At 34.4% G+C, this 21229-nt stretch overlaps 1 protein-coding gene across 13 annotated transcripts in view; it reads left to right on the plus strand.

The window, feature by feature from the left end:
* PPFIA2 (PPFI scaffold protein A2) overlaps positions 1-21229 on the plus strand; it is a 441105-nt gene that overhangs the window by 356657 nt on the left and 63219 nt on the right. For all 13 annotated transcript variants that reach the window (XM_020287953.2, XM_076007132.1, XM_020287957.2 and 10 more), the window contains 4 exons: positions 798-827; positions 4682-4812; positions 7077-7231; positions 14172-14265. In XM_020287953.2, the coding sequence (XP_020143542.1) occupies positions 798-827; positions 4682-4812; positions 7077-7231; positions 14172-14265 (410 nt within the window). The remainder of the gene's footprint in view (positions 1-797; positions 828-4681; positions 4813-7076; positions 7232-14171; positions 14266-21229) is intronic.

Genomic DNA, 21229 nt, shown 5'->3' on the forward strand with positions numbered 1-21229 from the left:
ACAGCAAATCCATAAACATAAATAACATGCTATTAATAGCAACACCTAATTATTAACAGAATATTGAATGGGGTAACATCAATACACTTCCCTATTAAAAAATATAAAGCATAATGGAATAGCTTAACAAAAATTGTTTTACTTACATAAGGAAAATGAACAAAGATATTAAGTGAACTAGATTCATCTGGAATCATTAAAAAATTGACTATTTTGAAAACTTCTGTAAAAGAGCATTGACAAGAAAGCAGCAGCCCCAGAAACATGCTATGCTGAGGCAAAAGCGTTGGGCATTTGTGGGGTTTGGGAGGGATGTTAGGATAGCAGGAGGTTAGAGATCTCTCAGGAACAGCATACTTGCCCAAAGAGGGCTGAAGGCTCTGTATGGATGGGGCAAAGGGGAGAGTTTATAAACTCTACGTATGTGTATTGGATCTTCATTCCCATCTATATTTTCTTGGGAGGATATAGTCCCATATTTATTTCTGTCTAACTCGGGCTTCTGGCTTTGCTCACTCACTCCATCTGCGCTTTCTATTCCCCAGGGTCCATGCCTCATAGCCAAGGTGTAGACACATGGCTCCATCAAGGAGACATACCGCTGAGAGGTTCCCTTTCTGAAGTAACTACCAGGAGGAGTGTTTCTATTATGATTAAAAGACATTTGTTTAGAACAGGATAGAATGAGGGGAAATATTGATGGCTGATTTGTAGATACTATTTCAACTTGTAACATGGTCCAATGGTAATCATTAATTAGTTCTGTTTTATGTTGTTTTTGTTACTGCCAATCACAGCCAAGTGATCTAAGGAAACATCGGAGAAAGGTACTGTAAATAACTTTTACATGATTACTAGTTGAATATTGTTTTATTCTATGAAAGCTTTAAAATAATATTCCCTCTAGTTGAAGTATTTTATTAACATAAAAAGAAATATTGAAAGTATGTAAATGTTATTAAATTGTTTAAATAAGATCAAAAGAACAAATACTTAAAAAATGAAATTATTTATGCTTTCTAGGGCAATGATTTGATCATGTGAACTAAAAATCCTGATTTTCCACTGAATATTTAAGCCACAGATGGTAGAAGTAGATATTTCAATATAAATACTTATATTTACTAATACAAATACAAATATTATGATATTTAATGTAACTCTAAAATAAATAGAACAATGCTGATTGTTTTTAAATGTTTGCATTATTATTATTATTATTTAGATATGGTGAGGCCAGCAAATCAGGAGACAACTCAACAAAAGATACTTTCTTACTCACAGTTCCCTAGAGGAGGGGGTACTCCATGCCTCAAGAAAGCACCAGGATCAGTCAGAAACAGAAAGAACAAAGAGAAAGCATGGGCAGAAGCCTTAGGAGGTCTCTTTAGGAAGAGCAAGGCAAGATAGGGTAATTATTAATAGTTTAGGATTGATTGAATAATTTCAGCTGGCTCTGGAGTATAGGGACTGTCTCTAGCTGTTTCAGCCTGGCCCTGAGATGACTGGGGCAGGGGAATATTGCCTTTTGAAGTACAAGAGCCAGTTAGAGAAGGTGATTCAGAATTTGGGCTCTTAAGTGGTTGGTTTGCATATGAAAGGTGTGTTTACAGAGGATTACTTTGCTATCTCCAGGAATTAACTATCCCTATAACAAGTCTCTCCAGATGCCAGAGCATCAAGAATACGGAATGAAATCTAGAGAATAGGATATAGGAAACAAAATGGACTCCCATTCTGATTCACAAAATGACATTTTATTAGATAATTGAGAACAGCAGAGCTTGCACTCATAGGATCTCAGACGGGAAAGATTTCAAATATTCGACCTACTATACAGTGCATAAATCAGGATCTTTGAGATGTGGTAGTCACCCTGTATGTATATGGCTTAGATTGATAGGATTTTCTTTTTCCTTTCCTGAGCTATTATCTATCTTCCTATAGTATCTTTTCCTTCATACTACCAGTTGGTTCTCAACTACCAAATCTACCAAGTATAATGTTCTGATTTTCTTTGACTTCCTCCACTACCAGGACTATACTGGGAATCTAGAATGTAATCTGAGTGGGTGGTGTAAAAGAAGTTTAGTGGGTGAAAGAAATAAAAAGGCAAAGCAGTGCACAGCAGCTCACTCCTGTGTTCCCAGCTACTCTGCAGGCTGAGGTGGGAGGATGGTTAGAGTCCTGGAGTTCAAGGGTAGCCTGGGCAACATAGCAAGACTCACACATCTCTAAAAAAATAAAATAAAATAAAAAGAAACAAAAAGGTAGGATGGTAGGTCCTTTACAGAAATTTAGCTTTAAAGACTTCAGAGACTGAAGAGGTAACTTGTACTAAAGGTCATGGAAAGAACTACAAACTAAAATTGTGTATTAGGGTAAGGAGTTACATACATAATTTTTATTTACACTTCAAAAGAACACATTAAAATTAAGTGTTACCACTTATATTTTATTGGTGTGGAGACTGGGTAATTTATAAAGAAAAGAGGTTTATTTGGCCCACTGTTCTGTAAACTTCAGAAACATGGCCTCAGCATCTTTGCTGGTGAGGACTTCAGGGGGACTTGCAATCAAGGCAGAAGGCAAAGGGGAAGTGGTCATGCCACATCGTGAGAGAGAAAGAGCAAGAGAGAGAAGAATAGGAACCACTCTCTTTTAAACAAGCAGCTCTACAGTGAACTAATAGGGAGAACTTACTTATTACAGCCTGGGGATTGGGGTGGGGGTAACACATCCATTCATAGGGTATCTGACCCCATGATCCAAATACCTCCCACTCTCCCACTAGGCCCCACATCCAATGCTGGGGATCAAATTTCAACATGAGATTCAGAGGGGCCAAACATCCAAACCATATCAGTGAGGAAATTTAATATTAGAGCAGGTAGGTAGCCAGCCTACTCATTCAACATTCAAGAGAAACCAGGATTCAAATCCACTTCCTTTCTTCCTTTTGGTGTTTTATTGTTTTTGTTTTCTTTGTATTTTTCTTTTGAGGGGGGGGATTGTTTGTTTATTTGTTTTAGTTTTGGGACAGGGTCTCCTTTATTGCCTGGTCTAGAATGCAATGGTATCATCATAGCTGACTGCAACTTCAAACTCCTGGCCTCAAGCAATCCTTCTTCTTCAGCCTCTGGAGTATCTAGGACTGCAGGCTTCTGTCACTATGCCTGGCTAGTTTTTTATTTTTATTTGTATTTTTTGCAGAGATGAGGTCTTGCTTTTGCCCAGGCTTTCCATTCTGTTAATGTAGTGTGTCATTCAGAGGAAACTTTTGTATATGATGTTTTTAAGAATTGTTATTGGCAAAAAGTATAGGTTGGTTGTAGGGAGAACAGAAAGTGTTTCGGGAGCAAAATTCTGGAAGCAAAAATGGCCATATTTAGCATAATCGTGGTTAGATTACAAAACTGTGAAAACACCAACATATATTAGAAGAGTTCAAAAATGCTTAAGAGTGAAATGTGGGTTTAGGAAGGTTTTCCCATAGCATTGGAATCAATATGAAAGCAGTTCTTAGAAGTGATTCTCCTGGAAGTAGTATACTAGTTAATGGAGAAAAGGAATCATATTACAATGCCTATCTAAACTATTAAAAGTAATCTAGGCTTGGGTAACAAAAGCCCTGACAAGCAATTTCATTAACTTTCCTCCAATGTATGAGATCTTTTTCATAGATAAGCACATTTATGCATGATAGCTTTACATAGAAACAAATATTTCCCCAGAACACAGCTTTAACATTTTTGCTGCTTTAGCCATACTAAGAACTTTTTTTATCAGAACTTTCTAAACCATGTCTTTTAGCTTTGCTTTCCATGGTCTTGATCTCTCTATATATTGTAATACACAATGATGCCATTAAAATTATCCAATGCTGTTGTAAAGATTTTTTTTTTCTTACAGCTCTGTGTGTCTTTCTATCTCTGACAAAATTTATGGCACCCTGAGTTGTTCAGGATTCTGAACTAAATTATTCATTAAAGAAATCCCTCCCATTCCATCATCTTTTGCTTTTCTGTATGTCTTTGCCAATTTTTCCATCACAGTAGTGAAATGAAACAATTTGCAAAAAATTTGTTCTTACCTTTTATTATTCTCACTTAAAAGAAAGTTTTTTTCTTATAAAATGCAACTCATTTTTAAACACCTTGTGATATATTTCATTAGGCTGAGTGTTTTACAACACTTTATCTAATAAAATTATATTTTGTCAACTTCTCTTCTTATTTTCAAAAATCCTGACTTAACAGATGTCTTTGTCCTATAACCTGACTAGGCATAATGCTTTATATTTTAGTGAGTTTGCTGAAATATGCATTCAACACCTTTTAGTAAAGTATTTACATTCTGATTCAATGAAATGTATTCCAGAATAGCTTTCTCATAGTTACTGAATATTGATATATGGCATTTATTATTCAAGCAATATTTTTATGTAGTGGATCCATGATTTTTTAATTGCAGTGTCTTCACTTTTAAATAGCTGTGATAATCACACTCCTTAGTAATGACAATTTATATATGTAAGACTTATATGCCTCCAGTTTTGTTGCTTTTGTTCTATTTTGTACTAAAATTACTCAAATAGCCTTGCTTTAATGATGCTTCATTTGTATTGATTTCAGTTGAAATCCTGAAACAGTTCATTTGAATGTATTGTTTTTGCTTCTAGATTGCAGTGGTGGAAGAAGATGGTCGAGAGGATAAAGCAACAATTAAATGTGAAACTTCTCCTCCTCCTACCCCTAGAGCTGTCAGAATGACGCATACCCTCCCTTCTTCCTACCACAATGATGCCAGAAGGTGAGACTTTCAGGGCATACTGCACATTGGATTCTCTCCTTCCCAAAATTTTCCACTTCCTTCAATGTTGTCAAATAGAGTACTTAAAAATGTATATGAAAAATTTGATTTGCACCATAACCCTCTATCAGGATATTGTCCTGCTCCCTCTCCCCTCATATCACTTGTGAAAACACCCAATTTCCATTTGAGATCAAATTTTTCACTTTTCTTTTTTTATTTGAGACAGAGTCTTGCTCTGTCACCCCAGGTGGAATGCAGTGGTTTCGCTATAGCTTACTGCAACCACAAACTCCTGGGCCCAAGCAATCCTCCTGCCTCAGCCTCCCCAGTAGCTGGGACTACAGGCACAGACCACCACCACACCCAGATAATTTTTCTATTTTTAGTAGAGACAGGGTCTCACTATTGCTCAGGCTGGTCTCAAAGTCATCCTCCCACCTCAGCTTCCCAGAGTGCTAGAATTACAGGCGTGAGCCACCATGCCCAGCCCAAATTGTTAATTTTAAAATTAAGCATCTTTGTGGTCTTGTTATTAGTCAATATATTTGACTAATATATAGGATAGCTCTTTTAATTTTAGTAGATATTTTCCTACTTAAATGAGATCAGGCTAGCAGAAAGACTTATTAGGCATGGTAACAAAAAACTAAAGGAATTCTAGGACAAGATTACAAATTTGGATTGTAGTGTAAGAGTAATTAAGGTCTACAAAGCCCACAATTGTGCCTCATTTATCTTTAGCAGCCAGGTATGTGCACCCTGTGGGTGCTGCTGCTGCCAGCAATAATAACTCTTCAGGAAGAAAGTTCTTACAAAGGAAAAAAAAAAAACATAGCACATTGGCCAAAACATTAAAGTAAAAGATAAATCCATATGGAGAAATATGTCATTTGTCATAGCAACTCTTTTATCCACATGCCTAAAAGAATTGTAAACAGATTTTCATAATAATTAATGATATAAATAAGTCTCATCATACAGCTTACATCATAAACTTATGTTCTCCTCCTGTCTTATCAATTGCAACATTTCTAGACACATAATTGATATAACCAAATGTAATGACTTAAGAATTAATACTGTGTTTAAGAAAGAATATTTCATCTAAATAGTATATTTTATAATAAATGATTTTGAAAACGGGACTTTCTTTGTTGGCAGGCATTTTTTCTTTTTGATTATTTTTAATTGTCAATGTGGAAAAAAAGGTTACTCTAACTTTAGAATATGCTTTTTCACTCTCCAAGAAAAGAGTGAATTATATTTTTAACATATAAAACACTATTGCTTTGAAGTTTAGGGTGTGTGAGCTCAGATTAATTAGGATAAGTAAAGTTAAGTAATTCATCATAGTATTATCAATTTAATTACTATAAAAGTGTTAGCAATATCTATTGAACCTCTCCTATGAATACAGTGTCAAATATATTAACCAGAAATTGAAGCCACACCAACTGCTTAGAAATCATTTTGGCTTATCATGTATCTAAAAGAATACTTGAGAATTATAATTAAGAAAAAGTATATAGTGATCATTAGGGTAGATGATTTATTTTGCTCCTAGATCCCACTTAGATGATTTTAAATTAAATGAATTAGACTCCAAAATTAAGAGAAGAAAGGATGACTAGAAGAAAATCAAGTACAACTATAGGTTAGAATAGCAGCTTCAATTCATAGTCAGTTATATTTAAATTGTTTTACCATAGGTCGTTATGTTTAAGATTAGAGTGGGACTGCAATGTTCCTAACATAAAGAAATGATACATGCCTGAGGTAATGCATGCCCCAGTTACCCTGATTTGATTAATTCACATTGTATATCTGTATCAAAATATCACATGTACCTTAAAAAGATATACAATATATGTACCATAATAATTAAAAAGAAAAAGAAAAAATATTAGAAAAATAAACCCTGAGGAAGAAAGAAATAATGGGTCAAGTGCACAATAACAGAAGATCATTTAACATGCAGTTAATAAACCAGTCTCTATTCATTGATTAGTTTGAGATTTTACTGAAAATAAAAGGACAAAAGCCACTTGGAACAAAAGTAAATTTTTCTAGTGAAAATTTGGAGGTTCAGGGGCCTGAGGCTGAAGAAACTACACTTCAATATCTTAAGAGGCAAAGTGGGAAGGAAATAAAAAGTAAAGTCTACTTGTTCCTCCTTTAGTACTTTCATAAAGAAAAAAGTCTTGTGTATCTTGTGGATGGTGCATCAAAATGAACAGTCTGCCTTCTTTTGTGTTTTGCAGTAGTTTATCTGCCTCTCTTGAGCCAGAAAGCCTTGGGCTTGGCAGTGCCAACAGTAGCCAAGACTCTCTTCATAAAGCCCCCAAGAAGAAAGGAATCAAGTCTTCAATAGGACGTTTGTTTGGTAAAAAAGAAAAAGCTCGACTTGGGCAGCTCCGTAAGTATGCATATGTTAGACTTTCCCCCGCTACTCATTTTAGTCACTTTGAAGTGTCCGTCTATCCTTCATTTCATTCCATTTCTCTTTTATTTTTTTCTCTTTTCTACCTGACAAGCTTTCTATCTTCATCAGATTTATAAATCCAATTTAGCTGAATAATTCTTAATAAAAGCTACAGTAAAAGAATATTATAAAATTTCAGTCCTTTTATTTCTCTGTTAATAACAATAGCTAGAATTTATTTAATGCTAACTCTTGTGATAGGCACAATTTCCCTATGGGGCAAATGTTATTACTGTCCTTCTTATTTTATTGATGAGTAAACAATGCCTTAGTAATGTCACAGAACTGGGATCTTCATCCTGGTGCCAATATTTCAAAGTCAGCTTAAAACCACTGAGTATGTCACCACTTAGAGCATGGATGGGTATAAAAGCTTAGCTACATAACTTTAAAAGCTTTTCTGTTGAAAATATGAAAGCCTACAAAAAAACCCAAAAGAATTTTTTTTAAGTTAGAATATTTATAAAACTTTTTAATATGTATGGCATAAAATGTAAAGTACTGATTTTCTTTGTTTAAAGCTATTACAGCTTCCCCCCAATAATCTCTATGGCGTGTAGGTGAGATGGGGGAGAACAGGACAATAGGGATTGTACTAGAATTAGTTATTGTTAGTGACTAATTGAATAAAAATATAAAACAGAACATTTGAAATGAACTATAACATTAATATATAAATATTAATATTTATAAATAGATGGAGAATAGATACATACATACTTATATAATTGAAACAAAAGAGTATATGATATTTCTGAATGATATATACACTTGGCTTTTAGGAAGGTATCTTTCTATTAATATATATTTATTTTTAGAGTTAAATTATTAGGAGAGGATTAAACTCTTACCTCCAATGTTAAAGTGCTAAACAGAGTGATACAAACTTCTTAGTACATTCTTTAGTTTCTCAAATAAAGGAATAATTATTTGCAAGGAAAGCTTAACTCCAAGACTTAGTTTCTTGCCCTACCACCAAAAGAATTTCTGAATATGATATTCATGTTTGCCAATTTATTACTACAGTATTAAAAAATGCCTTTCCTGCCCAGGCTGCAGTACAGTAGCTCCATTATACTTCACTGCAGCCTCAAACTCCTAGACTCAAGTGATCCTCCCACCTTAGCCTCACAATACGCTGGGATTACAGGGGTGAGTCACTATGCCTGGCCATGCAATTCATTTTCTTTAGGTCATCTGCCAGATGGTATTATCATCATCTGAACTCATGACCTGCTATAATAAGCATAATAAAAAACAATTTCATAGTGACAAAATCAGCATCAACATTGCACCAGCATTATTTAGCAAGTACAGTCCTATATTGCTGAATGATGAGGATATGTTCTGAAAAATGCATCCATTTGGTAATTTTGTTGTTGAGCGAACATCATAGAGCATACCCATACAGACCTGTATAGCCTACTACACACCTAGACTATATAGTACAGTCTATACTGTGTCACTGTACTGAATACTATAGGCAACTGTAACATAATGGTAAGTATTTGTGTATCTAAACATATCTAACCATATAAAAGGTACAGTAAAAATACGGTATTATAATTTCATGGGACCACTGTCATATATGCAGTTCATCATTGATCGAAACATTGTTATACAGCACATGACTGTACATTTCTACTCACCAAATTTGGGTGGCTTTGCTGGCCTTCACCCCAAACTTTAGATTGTTCCTTGATGCTCTGGAACCAACAGATACAATATAAATTCCACAAAGTATCAATTAGAAATGACTAATCCTCTGCATGGTGAGAGGGTTTTGCTTTGAGTAAAGTAGTAGTTAACATCAATTAGGGATATAATTATTACATACCATTTACGAGCCAGGCACTATGCCTAGATGCATTCTCCAGATAGCTAGCAGACTAACAGACATGGAACAATTTAGTAACAATTTATGAATTCAAGTGTATTTAAATACAAACGAAGTGGTAGTGATTGATGCTGAAGTTTGAATGAAAGAAAGATGAAGCTACTGATTAAGAGTACAGATTGTAGTCTTAATTTCTCTAAAGTTAAAGCTCTCTTTTTCGTACAATGAATGACAGAGACCTTGCTGAACAAACAGAGTGACAGAGGCCTTGCCATGTGGGTTTTGGCAAGAAATTCCTACAAACTTGTATCTCAAAGGCCAGTATAAAACAAATTATTTTGAGTGGAATGTAAGGCCTGGGCAAAGTGGAGATATTTGCCTTTTTCAACCTAAATAACAGAGAGAGGTTACCTGAAAGAAAATATGTTTATTTGAGAATAGACATTTTAATGAGAATATGCATAAAATATGTGCATATTCAGGGAGGTAAAAGAAGGTTTTTAAAGGAAAAAAATGAGAATTAGATAATTGTTTTGAAATAATTATCCTTGGCTATAAAGATCAGTAACAAGGGTGATATGAATCTGAGCTTGGACAGTTACCAGGCAGATGTCCCTGCAGAAATATTTTTTTGTGTAAGGTTGTGATGGCCCTAGTACCAGGTCATGGCTTTTGTGGAAATGTTTGTTTGTTTGTTTGTTTGTTATCAGGCATACAAGTGTGAGAACCCTCTCTTTGTGATCTTTGCCGACTCTATTTGCCATGGTTTTCATAATAATAGGGACTCTATTTTGTTTCTGACAACTTTAACACCTTAACAATCCAAATGGATACCTCCAACTAGTGCCATCCATAAATCTGGGCATGTGAGAATCTTTTCTTGAGTCCTGCAGCCTTGGGCCTTAGGAGGCCCCACACTTTGCAACACCTTTCTTAGAAAATTCTGAGACCACCTCTGCTGTCTGGGAAAGGCTGTGCCTGGCTGTGCCATCTGCACAAGGCATCCCTAGCCAAGACCTGGACCTGGAGTCCAATCACTGTAAGCATTAAAATTTTCTTGGTTCTGGTTCAGACACTGGGACCAGCCAGGGAGGCAATGCTATCTGGGAAAAGTGCCTGATTCAACCAAACCAAACCATGTGGGCCTGGGGGCCTGTTTCTCCCCTTCGAGGTTTTGCCTGACACTCTACCCTATGCGTGCAACTTGACCAGATGCCCCAGAGAATCTGGCGACTTTCATCTGTGGGGTCATTCTGGGCCAGTTGCCTGACCCTGGTTCCAAGAGGGTTGTCTGACAAGCGGATCACTCACTCCCACTGGCTGGAATGGTATTGTATGAAATTGGATCATTAGATTGTTGTCCCATTGATTTGGGGTGACTCAAACTGTTTATACAAAAAGGAGGCTGGCAAAAAATATTTAACTGGGCCCCTCACGCCTGGGAGTTATCCTATCCCTACACTTCCAAGTCCTCAAAGACATTGTAGAAGTGAGTATGCCTGAGTGATAGCCCAGAAAACTCCATGAAGGGCAAGGAAGCTGGCTTGCACATGCGTAACCACTGACAAGGTGATCACTTATTATGAAAGTAGTCTACTGAATCCTGGAACTAACTCAAGCTATACAAGCCTGAGCACCTCAGGGCATGAGAAAAGTGGAGTTAACTATGCTCTTTCTACATGGTTTCTTAATGGACCTCCTGAAGAATGAGTGACCTCTAGCTCCCAGTGGTTCTCATCTGGGCACTCTTGCCATTTTGAGAAACACAAGCTACAGGATTCTCTACTTATTGAAGGATGTTTAGAATCCTTGTCCCTGTCCAATATATACTAGTTGTACCTTGCAGTCATTATAATATCCCCCCAAAATGCACCCTCCCTCAACATATACAAATATTTACATTCTCCCTGGAGAATGATACTATCTCCCATTAACATCACTTGTATATAGCACTGTCCCACATTAATATAATGCAGGCCACAAATATCAGCCACATATGTAGATTTTCTAGTAGCTCGGAAAAGTAAGGAAAGTAAAAAGGGACAGGTGGGGTTAATTTTAATAATATATTTTATTCAATCCAATATATGAATAATATTGTCATTTCAACAGATAATATAATATTAGTAAACATTATTGATATTGTATAATTATTAATTATATAATTAATAATAAGGTATTACATATCTTACTTTTTGTCCTAAATTTTCAAAATCTGGTGTGCACTCCACACTTACAGCACATACATTAGACACGCCATATTTCAAATGCTTAATAGTCACATGTAGCTGGTGAATAAAACATTGGTATAGGCAAGTAGATATTCCTGAAGTCCACACAGCCATATTAGCCCACTAACACCTGGATAAGAATGAGAAAAACTCTCACCAGATTTGTATAATCATCATACAGTAAAAGATAGAGTCCATAAGCTGGTTTGGCTGAGGTCACCCTTGCCAGTTAGTTGGTCAGGGATGTGAAAAAATGAATCTGAGATAAATGAGGCAGGTGAGTCAATTCTATGAAAAAGTGTCCTCCCTCAGAAATGTTTTAATTAGACAAAAAAATGCACTTGCTGGGACTTTTGCTCCTGTTTAAGGGTTCTGTCCTACATGCGGTGCTTAAAAATAATTTTGCCTACTATGGCCTTAAATGCCATTTTATATTTGGAATTTTCAAACAGGATGTGTTTCTAATTATCCATTAAACACTTTGAGAACAAAAGATTAGATTTTTAAAGCACTCAAAGTATTTCTAAGCTCTTCATGCTTTTTAATTTTATTTATGAGAAAAAATTCAAATTTCTAGTTTTATTTAACTCACAAAATACTCCTAGAGTTTTCTTTATTTTTATTCCAAGCTTTCATTACTTAAAAATGTTCTTTTTCTATTAAAATGGTGGGTTCTTTAAAAAATTTAAAGCATAATTTAAATGATCTTCTTTTATTGCTCAGAAGAATAAAAAGCCTGATTCATCCAACCACCTGGTGGTTGAAAATGTTTCACTGTTTATTGAATAGGTCTGCCTCATCAATCTCTATGTCCCCATATGGACTGTTCAAAGAATTTTCTGACTTTTAAGGAATCATTCATTTCCATTTTTAAGAGAACATTTTTATTGTTAATTGCGGATCATGAATAATTATTTATGGATATACAGAAATGCAAATATACAGATAAGAGAAATAAAATGAAAATATTCAGTGTACATAATGGAAAAATTCCACATTTAAAAATGTTTCCCAAGAGTACTTAAGTTGGACAGTGGATGGCTTTCCTAATAATATAAACAATGAAAATATTTCATAATAAAAATTATCTAAGTACCTAATAAACATGTACCTAATGAATAAAATACATTTTTATCCTCAAACTCCACACCCCTGAATTAGATCTAGATAGCAATCAACGTGTTTCAATGAAAAGGGTCCTTCTTATAATTATGCAGTTCAGTAATAGGATTTTCAGCTATGAGATTAATTTATTTGTATCAATGTTCCAGAGTCAGTAGTGTACAGTGGTATAAATTATTTGTTAAAACAAATTATGAAAAATAGTAACCCTAAACTTTGTCTCTAGTGCTTTGGTAAGATATTTTATTCTGCTAAAAAGAAACCATACCCTGGTCACATCCTGCAGACGTTAAGAAAATGTCTGCTGCTATGGGAGAAGAGTGAAAGTTGTCTTTAACAGCCTTCCTGATAAACGTGAAGTTTTTTGTGTGGTCTTTGTAAAAGTTTGTATTATCTTAAATCTTCTATCTAATCTTGAACTTAACAGGGGTTTAAATTCTTTTCATTTTGTGTATATATATATATATATATATACATATAGATAGATAGATTGACTTTATGTTTTTTACATATAGTAAATACCAAAGAGAACGCAGAACACAGGATTAAGTCCTTATTTTCAATTACAATAGGTAATTTATGAGTTAATTATGTGTTTAGGAATCCTGAATGAAATAATTACATTGTGAAATATGTTTGATATACATCATACTTTTCCAAGTTTATATAAGATATACATATTCTATATTCTAAAACCAATAATACTGACACTAAAGCAAGTAATTTGTGACTTGTTGCATCGAAAGTATTTTAATCAGTGTTTTTGTTTGTTTGTTTGTTTGAGACAGAGTCTTGCTTTGTTGCCCAGGCTAGAGTGAGTGCTGTGGCATCAGCCTAGCTCACAGCAACCTCACTCAAACTCTTGGGCTCAAGCAATCCTGCTGCCTCAGCCTCCTGAGTAGCTGGGACTATAGGCATGTGCCACCATGCCTGGCTAATTTTTTCCTACATATATATTAGTTGGCCAATTAATTTCTTTCTATTTTATAGTAAAGACGGGGGTCTCACTCTTGCTCAGGCTGGTTTCGAACTCCTGACCTTCAGCAATCTGCCCGCCTCGTCCTCCCAGAATGCTAGGATTACAGGCGTGAGCCACTGCTCCCGGCCTTAATCAGTGCTTTTTAAAGAAAGATGTAGAGGTTTACAGTGAAGAAACAGGAGTCAGCCAGTTAAGCAGAACAAGGTTCCAGGAGCAGGATGCAAAGAGGTCTTAGAAGTCAGCAATGCTCTCAACTTGGAATAGAAAACATACACCTGAGTTTCTACTCATTAGGCTATAATTTATCCCATACATGAGATAATGCAAATTGTTCAAGTGTTGAACACATAAATCTCACATACCACATAGATATTCACTCTCATTTTCCATAAAAAAAAAAAGTAGGAAAATGGAATTTGAGGCTTGGGAACTACATATTCAAGTGTTTTCCAATGTACAGGCCACATGTTGTATTATGTTCCTAAAGTCCACTAGATACAACTAAATGGTATCCCAATGGGTACTTTTTCCTTTTTGTTTTCTCAGTTTATGCTTATGTATGTACCCATGCAATTTTAGGCATGTTGGGTTACAAATATAAGGACATTAAGAGAAAATTTGATACTAAACAGTCGCTCACAATTTTAAGAAGCTCCTTTCAGAATTGTCATATGCAACATAATCTGAATAGTTACTTCTTCACAGGAGGCTTTATGGAGACTGAAGCTGCAGCTCAAGAGTCCCTGGGATTGGGCAAACTCGGAACTCAAGCTGAAAAGGACAGAAGACTAAAGAAAAAGTAGGTTTGGAGATTTTTTTCCCGTTCTATTCTAATATGCATTTAGTCTTTATCATTGTTGTAGGGAATTAAAAAGAGAGCAGTTGGAAACAAAACAATTATGCTGAAGCCAGTATTTTCCTGGTATTACCTAAAGCAAGGTAGTGTTCATGTTTCCTAGTTTTAATGAGTTCGAAAGTATATAAAAATATTTAGCCTGTAGTGGAAATAAGAAGTTTCTTCTAACTGATCTAAGCATTTACTTAAAATCTCAAGTATATTTAAAATACTTAAATGTAGCCTTAAAAAATGTAATCCCCTATTTGATGTTAAAATCAGTACTGAATTGGAATGATAAAATGAGAGAGGATACCATCTCACCTTGTGTTTCCTCTCATGACAATTATAAGTATCTACTCTTTCAAATGGAGTAAAAGAGAAACATTTCCCTGACTGATTGAATATAAGCTTATTTTAGACTCCCAACAGATTGTTTTGCATCTGTCAGGAAAATGATAGTGTATCCTTTCATTCACATATAATACAGAACATTTAAATGACTTGCAAAATTGGCAAATTTTGAATCTAAGCAGCTGTTGGAAAGCAAGTAGGTACATAAATAACATATTTTAAAAATACATGGTAACATTTTCATTGACAAAATAGCACCTTTAGAACATGTTCTTCAAAAGCAAAATACTTTTTTGAGAATTTATTGGTTGGTTATTCCTTTTCTTCCCTCTTAAATTACATTATGTTTATGAGTATTCACATTTTCCTTCTTTTCTATGAAAGAATATTCATTGTTCTAATCATCATTTTGTAACAGATATACTCTTGCAGTGATAGTACACAGGCTAATCAATTTACTTCGTATTTGCCTTCTCACTTGCTTTACAGATGTTTACTAATAATGAAATATGTAAATTTTGTTGCAGAACAGCTCACTAACCTAATTGTTCATTAGTTTGCTAGTTATTAAAATTAGGTATATACCCAAATTCAGTAGAAATACTGCCCAGAAAAATAACCTGGAGAATATTATCTTAAATATAATTAAATTCTCAGTCATATTCAGTAACAAATATTTTTTCTTTAGTTACTGATCACTCAAAAATATGTTCAAATATTATCAGAATCTATTTGAAATATCTTAATTTTGTTTGTCTCTACCAAGGTATTCAGTGTTCAAATTTGTGACTATTGAAAAAACATTCTTCTAAAAACATTCTCCTTTGATACATTGTCTAAAAATTCGTTTTGTCTATTTCAACTGTAAAGAAATATGAACCCAACCTGGCTAATGGACATAGTTTATTTCCCTTAAAACTTAATTCTCATTTCTCCTACAAAAAATGGCAATCTGACCAGCTTTTGCAATTGTATATAAGGCTGGTCAGGCAGAACACCACATAGTTCATTAAGTTGTTTGTGGGACCAAGTTAAATATACTTAACAGCTACTAAATTTAAACATTCCAATTATAAAATGATTTAAAATAATATATTTAAAGATAAGCTATTAACTTTATACACTGTTGGATTGACTTGATAATAATTTAAAGAATTATTTCTCAACTTCTAAGTACCCTCACAGTGAAAAACAGATTTTAATTCTGTACTTAGTTTGACATCTTACCATACTTGACTTTGTGTTTTATTTTGCAATGTTTTGGCAAGATATAATTGTATAATGTATTAAATGGAATCTTTTATTTAATATTAAGAAGAATATTAAGAATACCCTATAAGGTAATAATGACTAACATTTCTCAAGAAAATTATTTCCTGGAGAATAATATTATTTGAGTTTAAATGGATCCAACAAGACAAGTCAGAGTTAATTAATGAAAGTACAAAAGTGTTTCTCATATTATTAGTTATCCCACCGCAAGAACCCTTTGAGCATAAATATGCAAACAGTGTTCATGACACTTTTATGAATAATTACTAACATTTTTTCAGTATTTGCATGACAATCTCACCAGAGTGTCTCCATGCAATGAGTTTTATTAGATAGACAAGATAAATTACTTTTAAATTGCATGATTTCACAATTTATTTTTATCAAATTTTATGTTACTGCTAATTATCTTTAAACATTGTCAGCTTGTTCTTGAATTTTCTCAAGTGTTTTAAAATTTCTTTTAAACAATACCAATTTTCTTTTTTAAAAAGACACCATATACTCTTTAGTGCACTTCAATGAATTATACTCTTCTGTGTTCAAATTTCATCTTTACCAGTCTTCTTTTCAATATTAAAAAAAAGTTTTAAGTACATTTTATTTAAAAAACCAAAAATGGAACAGCCTCTTTAAAAATATTGAATACTATATGTTATACATGCAAAGTTGTAATCATTGTGATTTACTATTGGTTGTTTCTACATTCTATCCACTGACCTAGCAACATGATATTTCCAGGACATAGTATTTAACTTAGACTTATGTTCACCATCCCAAAGTGCATAGCAGAGATTTATTAGTCTCTGCGGGAATAAGCAGAGCTAGAGGAAATCTTATTTTCAATTTTGCTAGTATAGCAGCAATTTAGAATTGACAGTCTATGACTTTAAATTTAATTGGGAGAAATCTCTAGAGAAGTTAATTATGGCACATTTTTAAAAAGCCATATGGGGGAGAATTTTCAGAGAGCTGCATTTGAGAAATTCCAAATTCTTGCAAAGTTCAGAAATTTGTAATGTTGGCAGTCCCAAACAAAGGTCTAAATTGAGGTATATTATCATCCAACAAACTTAACATTTATAGGTTGGAACAGCTCATAGGATCTGTGTCCCTACCTTAATTCTACTTTTTTCTGCTTCTTGGTGCAGTCATTTGTTTTGCTTATATTTCTAACTATTGTTCCATGAGGAGAAATAAAAAAATCAACAATAGTGGATCTGCTAAAGCACTCACTAGTCAAGAAAATCTTGCCCATCTTTACATTGGGGGACATTAACACACAGGAGCTATTCTTTCATCAGAACCACATCTAACATAGGCCTAACGTCAATCTGTTATTGTTCTACCTGGTTGCCTTTACTATGCCTCATCTTTGCTTTCCTTTCCTTTAAAGCATCAATTCCATATATTTCTCTAGCACGTTTATATAGAGAACAGTTAATACCTCAAGTAATTGTGTTAAACTAAAGCTTACCTACTAATTCTGTGAATACTTCACATTAATTTCCTTGCTCTTCCTCTTTAAAATTTAACCAGTTTTTCTGTACCATCCTGGCATAGCTCTCCTAATCTTTAAAAGTTGAATCACGTATTCTCAAACTAAAGATTCCATGTCATTATTGTATTTCTTCATAGTTTTCTCAATCTGGGCTCCCTCTGGGGGTGCCATGACTTCCTGAGGTTTTATTCATCATCATCATCTGTTTGATTTCACTGGACTCCAGGCACCTTTTCTTATTTAACAAAATAAACATCTTCCCCTTTTCTAATACTCACATTAAGAGCAACTAGATCTGAGAATTTCACCTCTTTTCTTGCATATCTGCCACACTTATCTTTAAAAACATATTTCCCATTCTTAGCCTTCCAGCCTATGTTTTAAACTAAGACCTAAAAGCTACTTGCCCAGGATGGCCAGTTAAAAGCAACCTCACAAATATACGATTTAAAAAACCCTGCATGGAATAACAGAAGTTACTGCAAGACCAAAATCCTACATGGGCTGGACCAACAAAAACTTCATTTTCAAATGAGGTTCAACTCCCCAAATTTTACTTAGAGTCTATATTTGATTATTTGAGTCCCAATAAATAGAACCTCTCTGCTCTCTTCCTTGCCTAAGTTCAGACTTTATTTGTTTACAAAGGAGTCAGACAATTAGAAATCCAAATGTTATCCTTAATGCCAAGAAAGCTAGTAAAACATGGCTTAAGTGTATGAGGGGGACCTGGAACCTGCAAATAGTTAAGTTTACCTGCCACAGGAAGAGTTAGATAGTCACAGACTTTCAAGATGTGTAGGTATAAGCCCCACATCACCTGAAAAATAGCATTTACAACATTATAATTTGATGTAATACCGTGTTTCCCCGAAAATAAGACAGGATCTTATATTTATTTTTCCTTAAGAAGACACCCTAGCGCTTATTTTCAGGGGATGTGTTATTTTTTAAGTATGGTACAACAATCTACATTTATTCAAATATAGTTAAGTCGTCTTCTGGAACATTATCATAACTCTCCAAACCCTGAATTCCATCCTGAATTTCTTGCGACTCTATTTCCTTTAGAACCATTGGCCCCAAACACTCATGTTGAGCAATAGAGCTCTCATTAAATGAGCAGGGCTGGTTTATTTACCAGAGATCCAGTGAGCTCTGGGTCCAATCTGCACAGTGGAACAGAAATGATCTCTAGTAAGAGATCATTTAGTAGGAGATCATTATCTAGTAGGAGACTGCTTGCTGAAGCTTTCCCCCTATCCCCTGTTGTTTGTGGGGGGTAAGAGAAGCCCACAGTGCTGAGTAAAATGGCAGCCACAGCTTTCCTTCTTCCCCCTGGGAACACACAATACCTAAAGTGGAGCGTCCTGCTCCTCACTTCACTGAGGAGAATTTCCCCTCAAAGCCTCAGCTTGCAGCATGCACAGGATGGCGGGGACCTGACAGGGGAGCTGACCTTGTTGGTGGGGCTGCCTGCACCTTTCCGGTCACCTCTAGGATAGTAGCTGTCACGATGGGGCAGATGAGAAGGGCTTGCTCATTTTCTTTACTGTTCAGTGACGAAATGCATGTGTTGTGCAGATATGCTGCGTAGCCATGCACATCACTGGGTCTTATTTTCAGGGTAGGGCTTATATTGTGCAAATGCTTAGAAATCCTGCTAGGGCTTATTTTATGGGTAGGTCTTATTTTCAGTGAAACACAGTATGTTACTGTACAGTTAAGAACTATGAACTCACAAGAAAAGAAATAAAATTTTATATCATTAAAATTCTCACCTGAAGAAGAGTGTTTGACATATCAAGGTTACTAGTATTTTTATTAATATCTCATTAGATTTCTTACTTTTTTCCCTCTGTAATATATTTACCTTCTAGTTTTTCATATCTCTAGAAATGTGATGATAGGGTAAGCAGCAAACTCACTGAGTCATTAGAGATCAGAAAATACATTGTAAACCTAAAATTAGTTGATAAATGCCCAAAGAATAGAACTATTGGTTTAAAATAAATTTCCCTCAGCACTTTTAAGTTATTTCTCTTCTTGTTTCTAATTACATCTAATATCAAGTGATTGTTATTCTTTTGTATATAACATGTAGGATTTATTTTTCCTCAATATTTCAGAAAGTTTTAAATTTTTTTTGCTTTATCTTTGGGGTTCAGAAATGCCATAGTATGAGTCCATTAAAATTTTTTATGTTTAATTTTTTTACTGTATTCTTTTAATCTGAAGACTTGTTAGAATGAACTAACATGTGTTGCCCTAAAGGATTCACTTTCTAGACTCAACTTTGATTCCAAGAAGCCTTTTTTTACAGAGATTTCTAGGATTAAAGATGAGGCTGCCTGTTTCATTAGCAATTCAACTGTATAACTCTCAAGACAGTCCTGAATAGGCAATGAACATATCAAAACTGATAACATAACCATTGAATGGTTACTTACCTCCAGAAATATAAATGATGAAATCTTTAGCTAAATTTTTTATCTGGTAATGTTTTTCTCCTGCCTTTTTAACACTGTATAATCTTTAAATAAAACATATATACATACTGAAATCTTCTATATCTCATAATTTAAATTGAAAGATATACAAATATGAATACACTGACAAATTTATCATTTTCAACTGTTAGTTACAGTATAGATAACATATTATTATATAGTAGAATTTTCTACGTATCCTGAATAGATAACACTGCTAAATGAACATGGATTTCATATTTGAATTAATTTTTCAATATCATTAAAATGAAATTAATATCCCAACTCAGCAACATCCTCTCCAGAGAAGCAGTTTTATCCTTGGAGCATGGCAGTCACAGTTAATCACTACCAATAAATCTTTATGTTAGAACTTCAAAGACATAGAAGTGAAGCTCTATAGATTTAGTTAATTTATTTCTGTTACAATCCTAAGGTTCTCCTTTAGTGCATAATCTTTAATGTGTTTTGAGACTCTTCACTTTTAATCTTTGGCATTTGGAAGGTTCAGGGTGTATATATCTCTAAGAGAGATAAATGTCATGAAAAATACTCACATTTAAAAGTATCACAAACATTCTTTACTTAATACATATTTATTAAGTGCATATATGCCAAGTTAAGCTTATAAATGAGTTGCATTTCAAAAGTTAATTTGCAAGATGTGTTAGAAGCTCTGAATACATTTTCCCATCTAAGTATTCTATACACATTGAAAGCAAACATCTGTGCTTCCCTGCAAAAATCTATATTGTAGGCATGCTATAGGAACTATTTCTGGGTAGATAAAGCAAAAAGAGGGATTCACTAGTAGGATATTGGATCATCTTACAAATTCCATAAAAAAATTACATTTTACAAATGTAATTTGTAAAATTACAAATTAAATTTTAACAATAAAAGCTAATGAAAGATTTCTCCAGAGTGTCATCAAGAACATATATACATATCAAGTAACTAAATCAGGCCAGGTGTGGTGACTCACACCTGTAATTCTAGCACTCTGGGAGGCCGAGGTGGTCGGATTGCTCAAGGTCAGGAGTTCAAAACCAGCCTGAGCAAGACCCCATCTCTACTAAAAAATTAGAAAGAAATGAATTGGCCAACCAAAAATATAAAGAAAAAATTAACCAGGCATGGTGGCGCATGCCTGTAGTCCCAGCTACTTGGGAGGCTGAGGCAGCAGGATTGCTTGAGCCCAGGATTTTGAGGTTGGTGTGAGCTAGGCTGATGCCACGGCACTCTAACCCAGGCAACACAGTGAGACTCTGTCTCAAAAAAAAAAAATTAAAAAAATTAAAAAAAGAAACAC

Source organism: Microcebus murinus, chromosome 10 (assembly GCF_040939455.1).
Source record: "Microcebus murinus isolate Inina chromosome 10, M.murinus_Inina_mat1.0, whole genome shotgun sequence".
NCBI lineage: Eukaryota > Metazoa > Chordata > Mammalia > Primates > Cheirogaleidae > Microcebus > Microcebus murinus.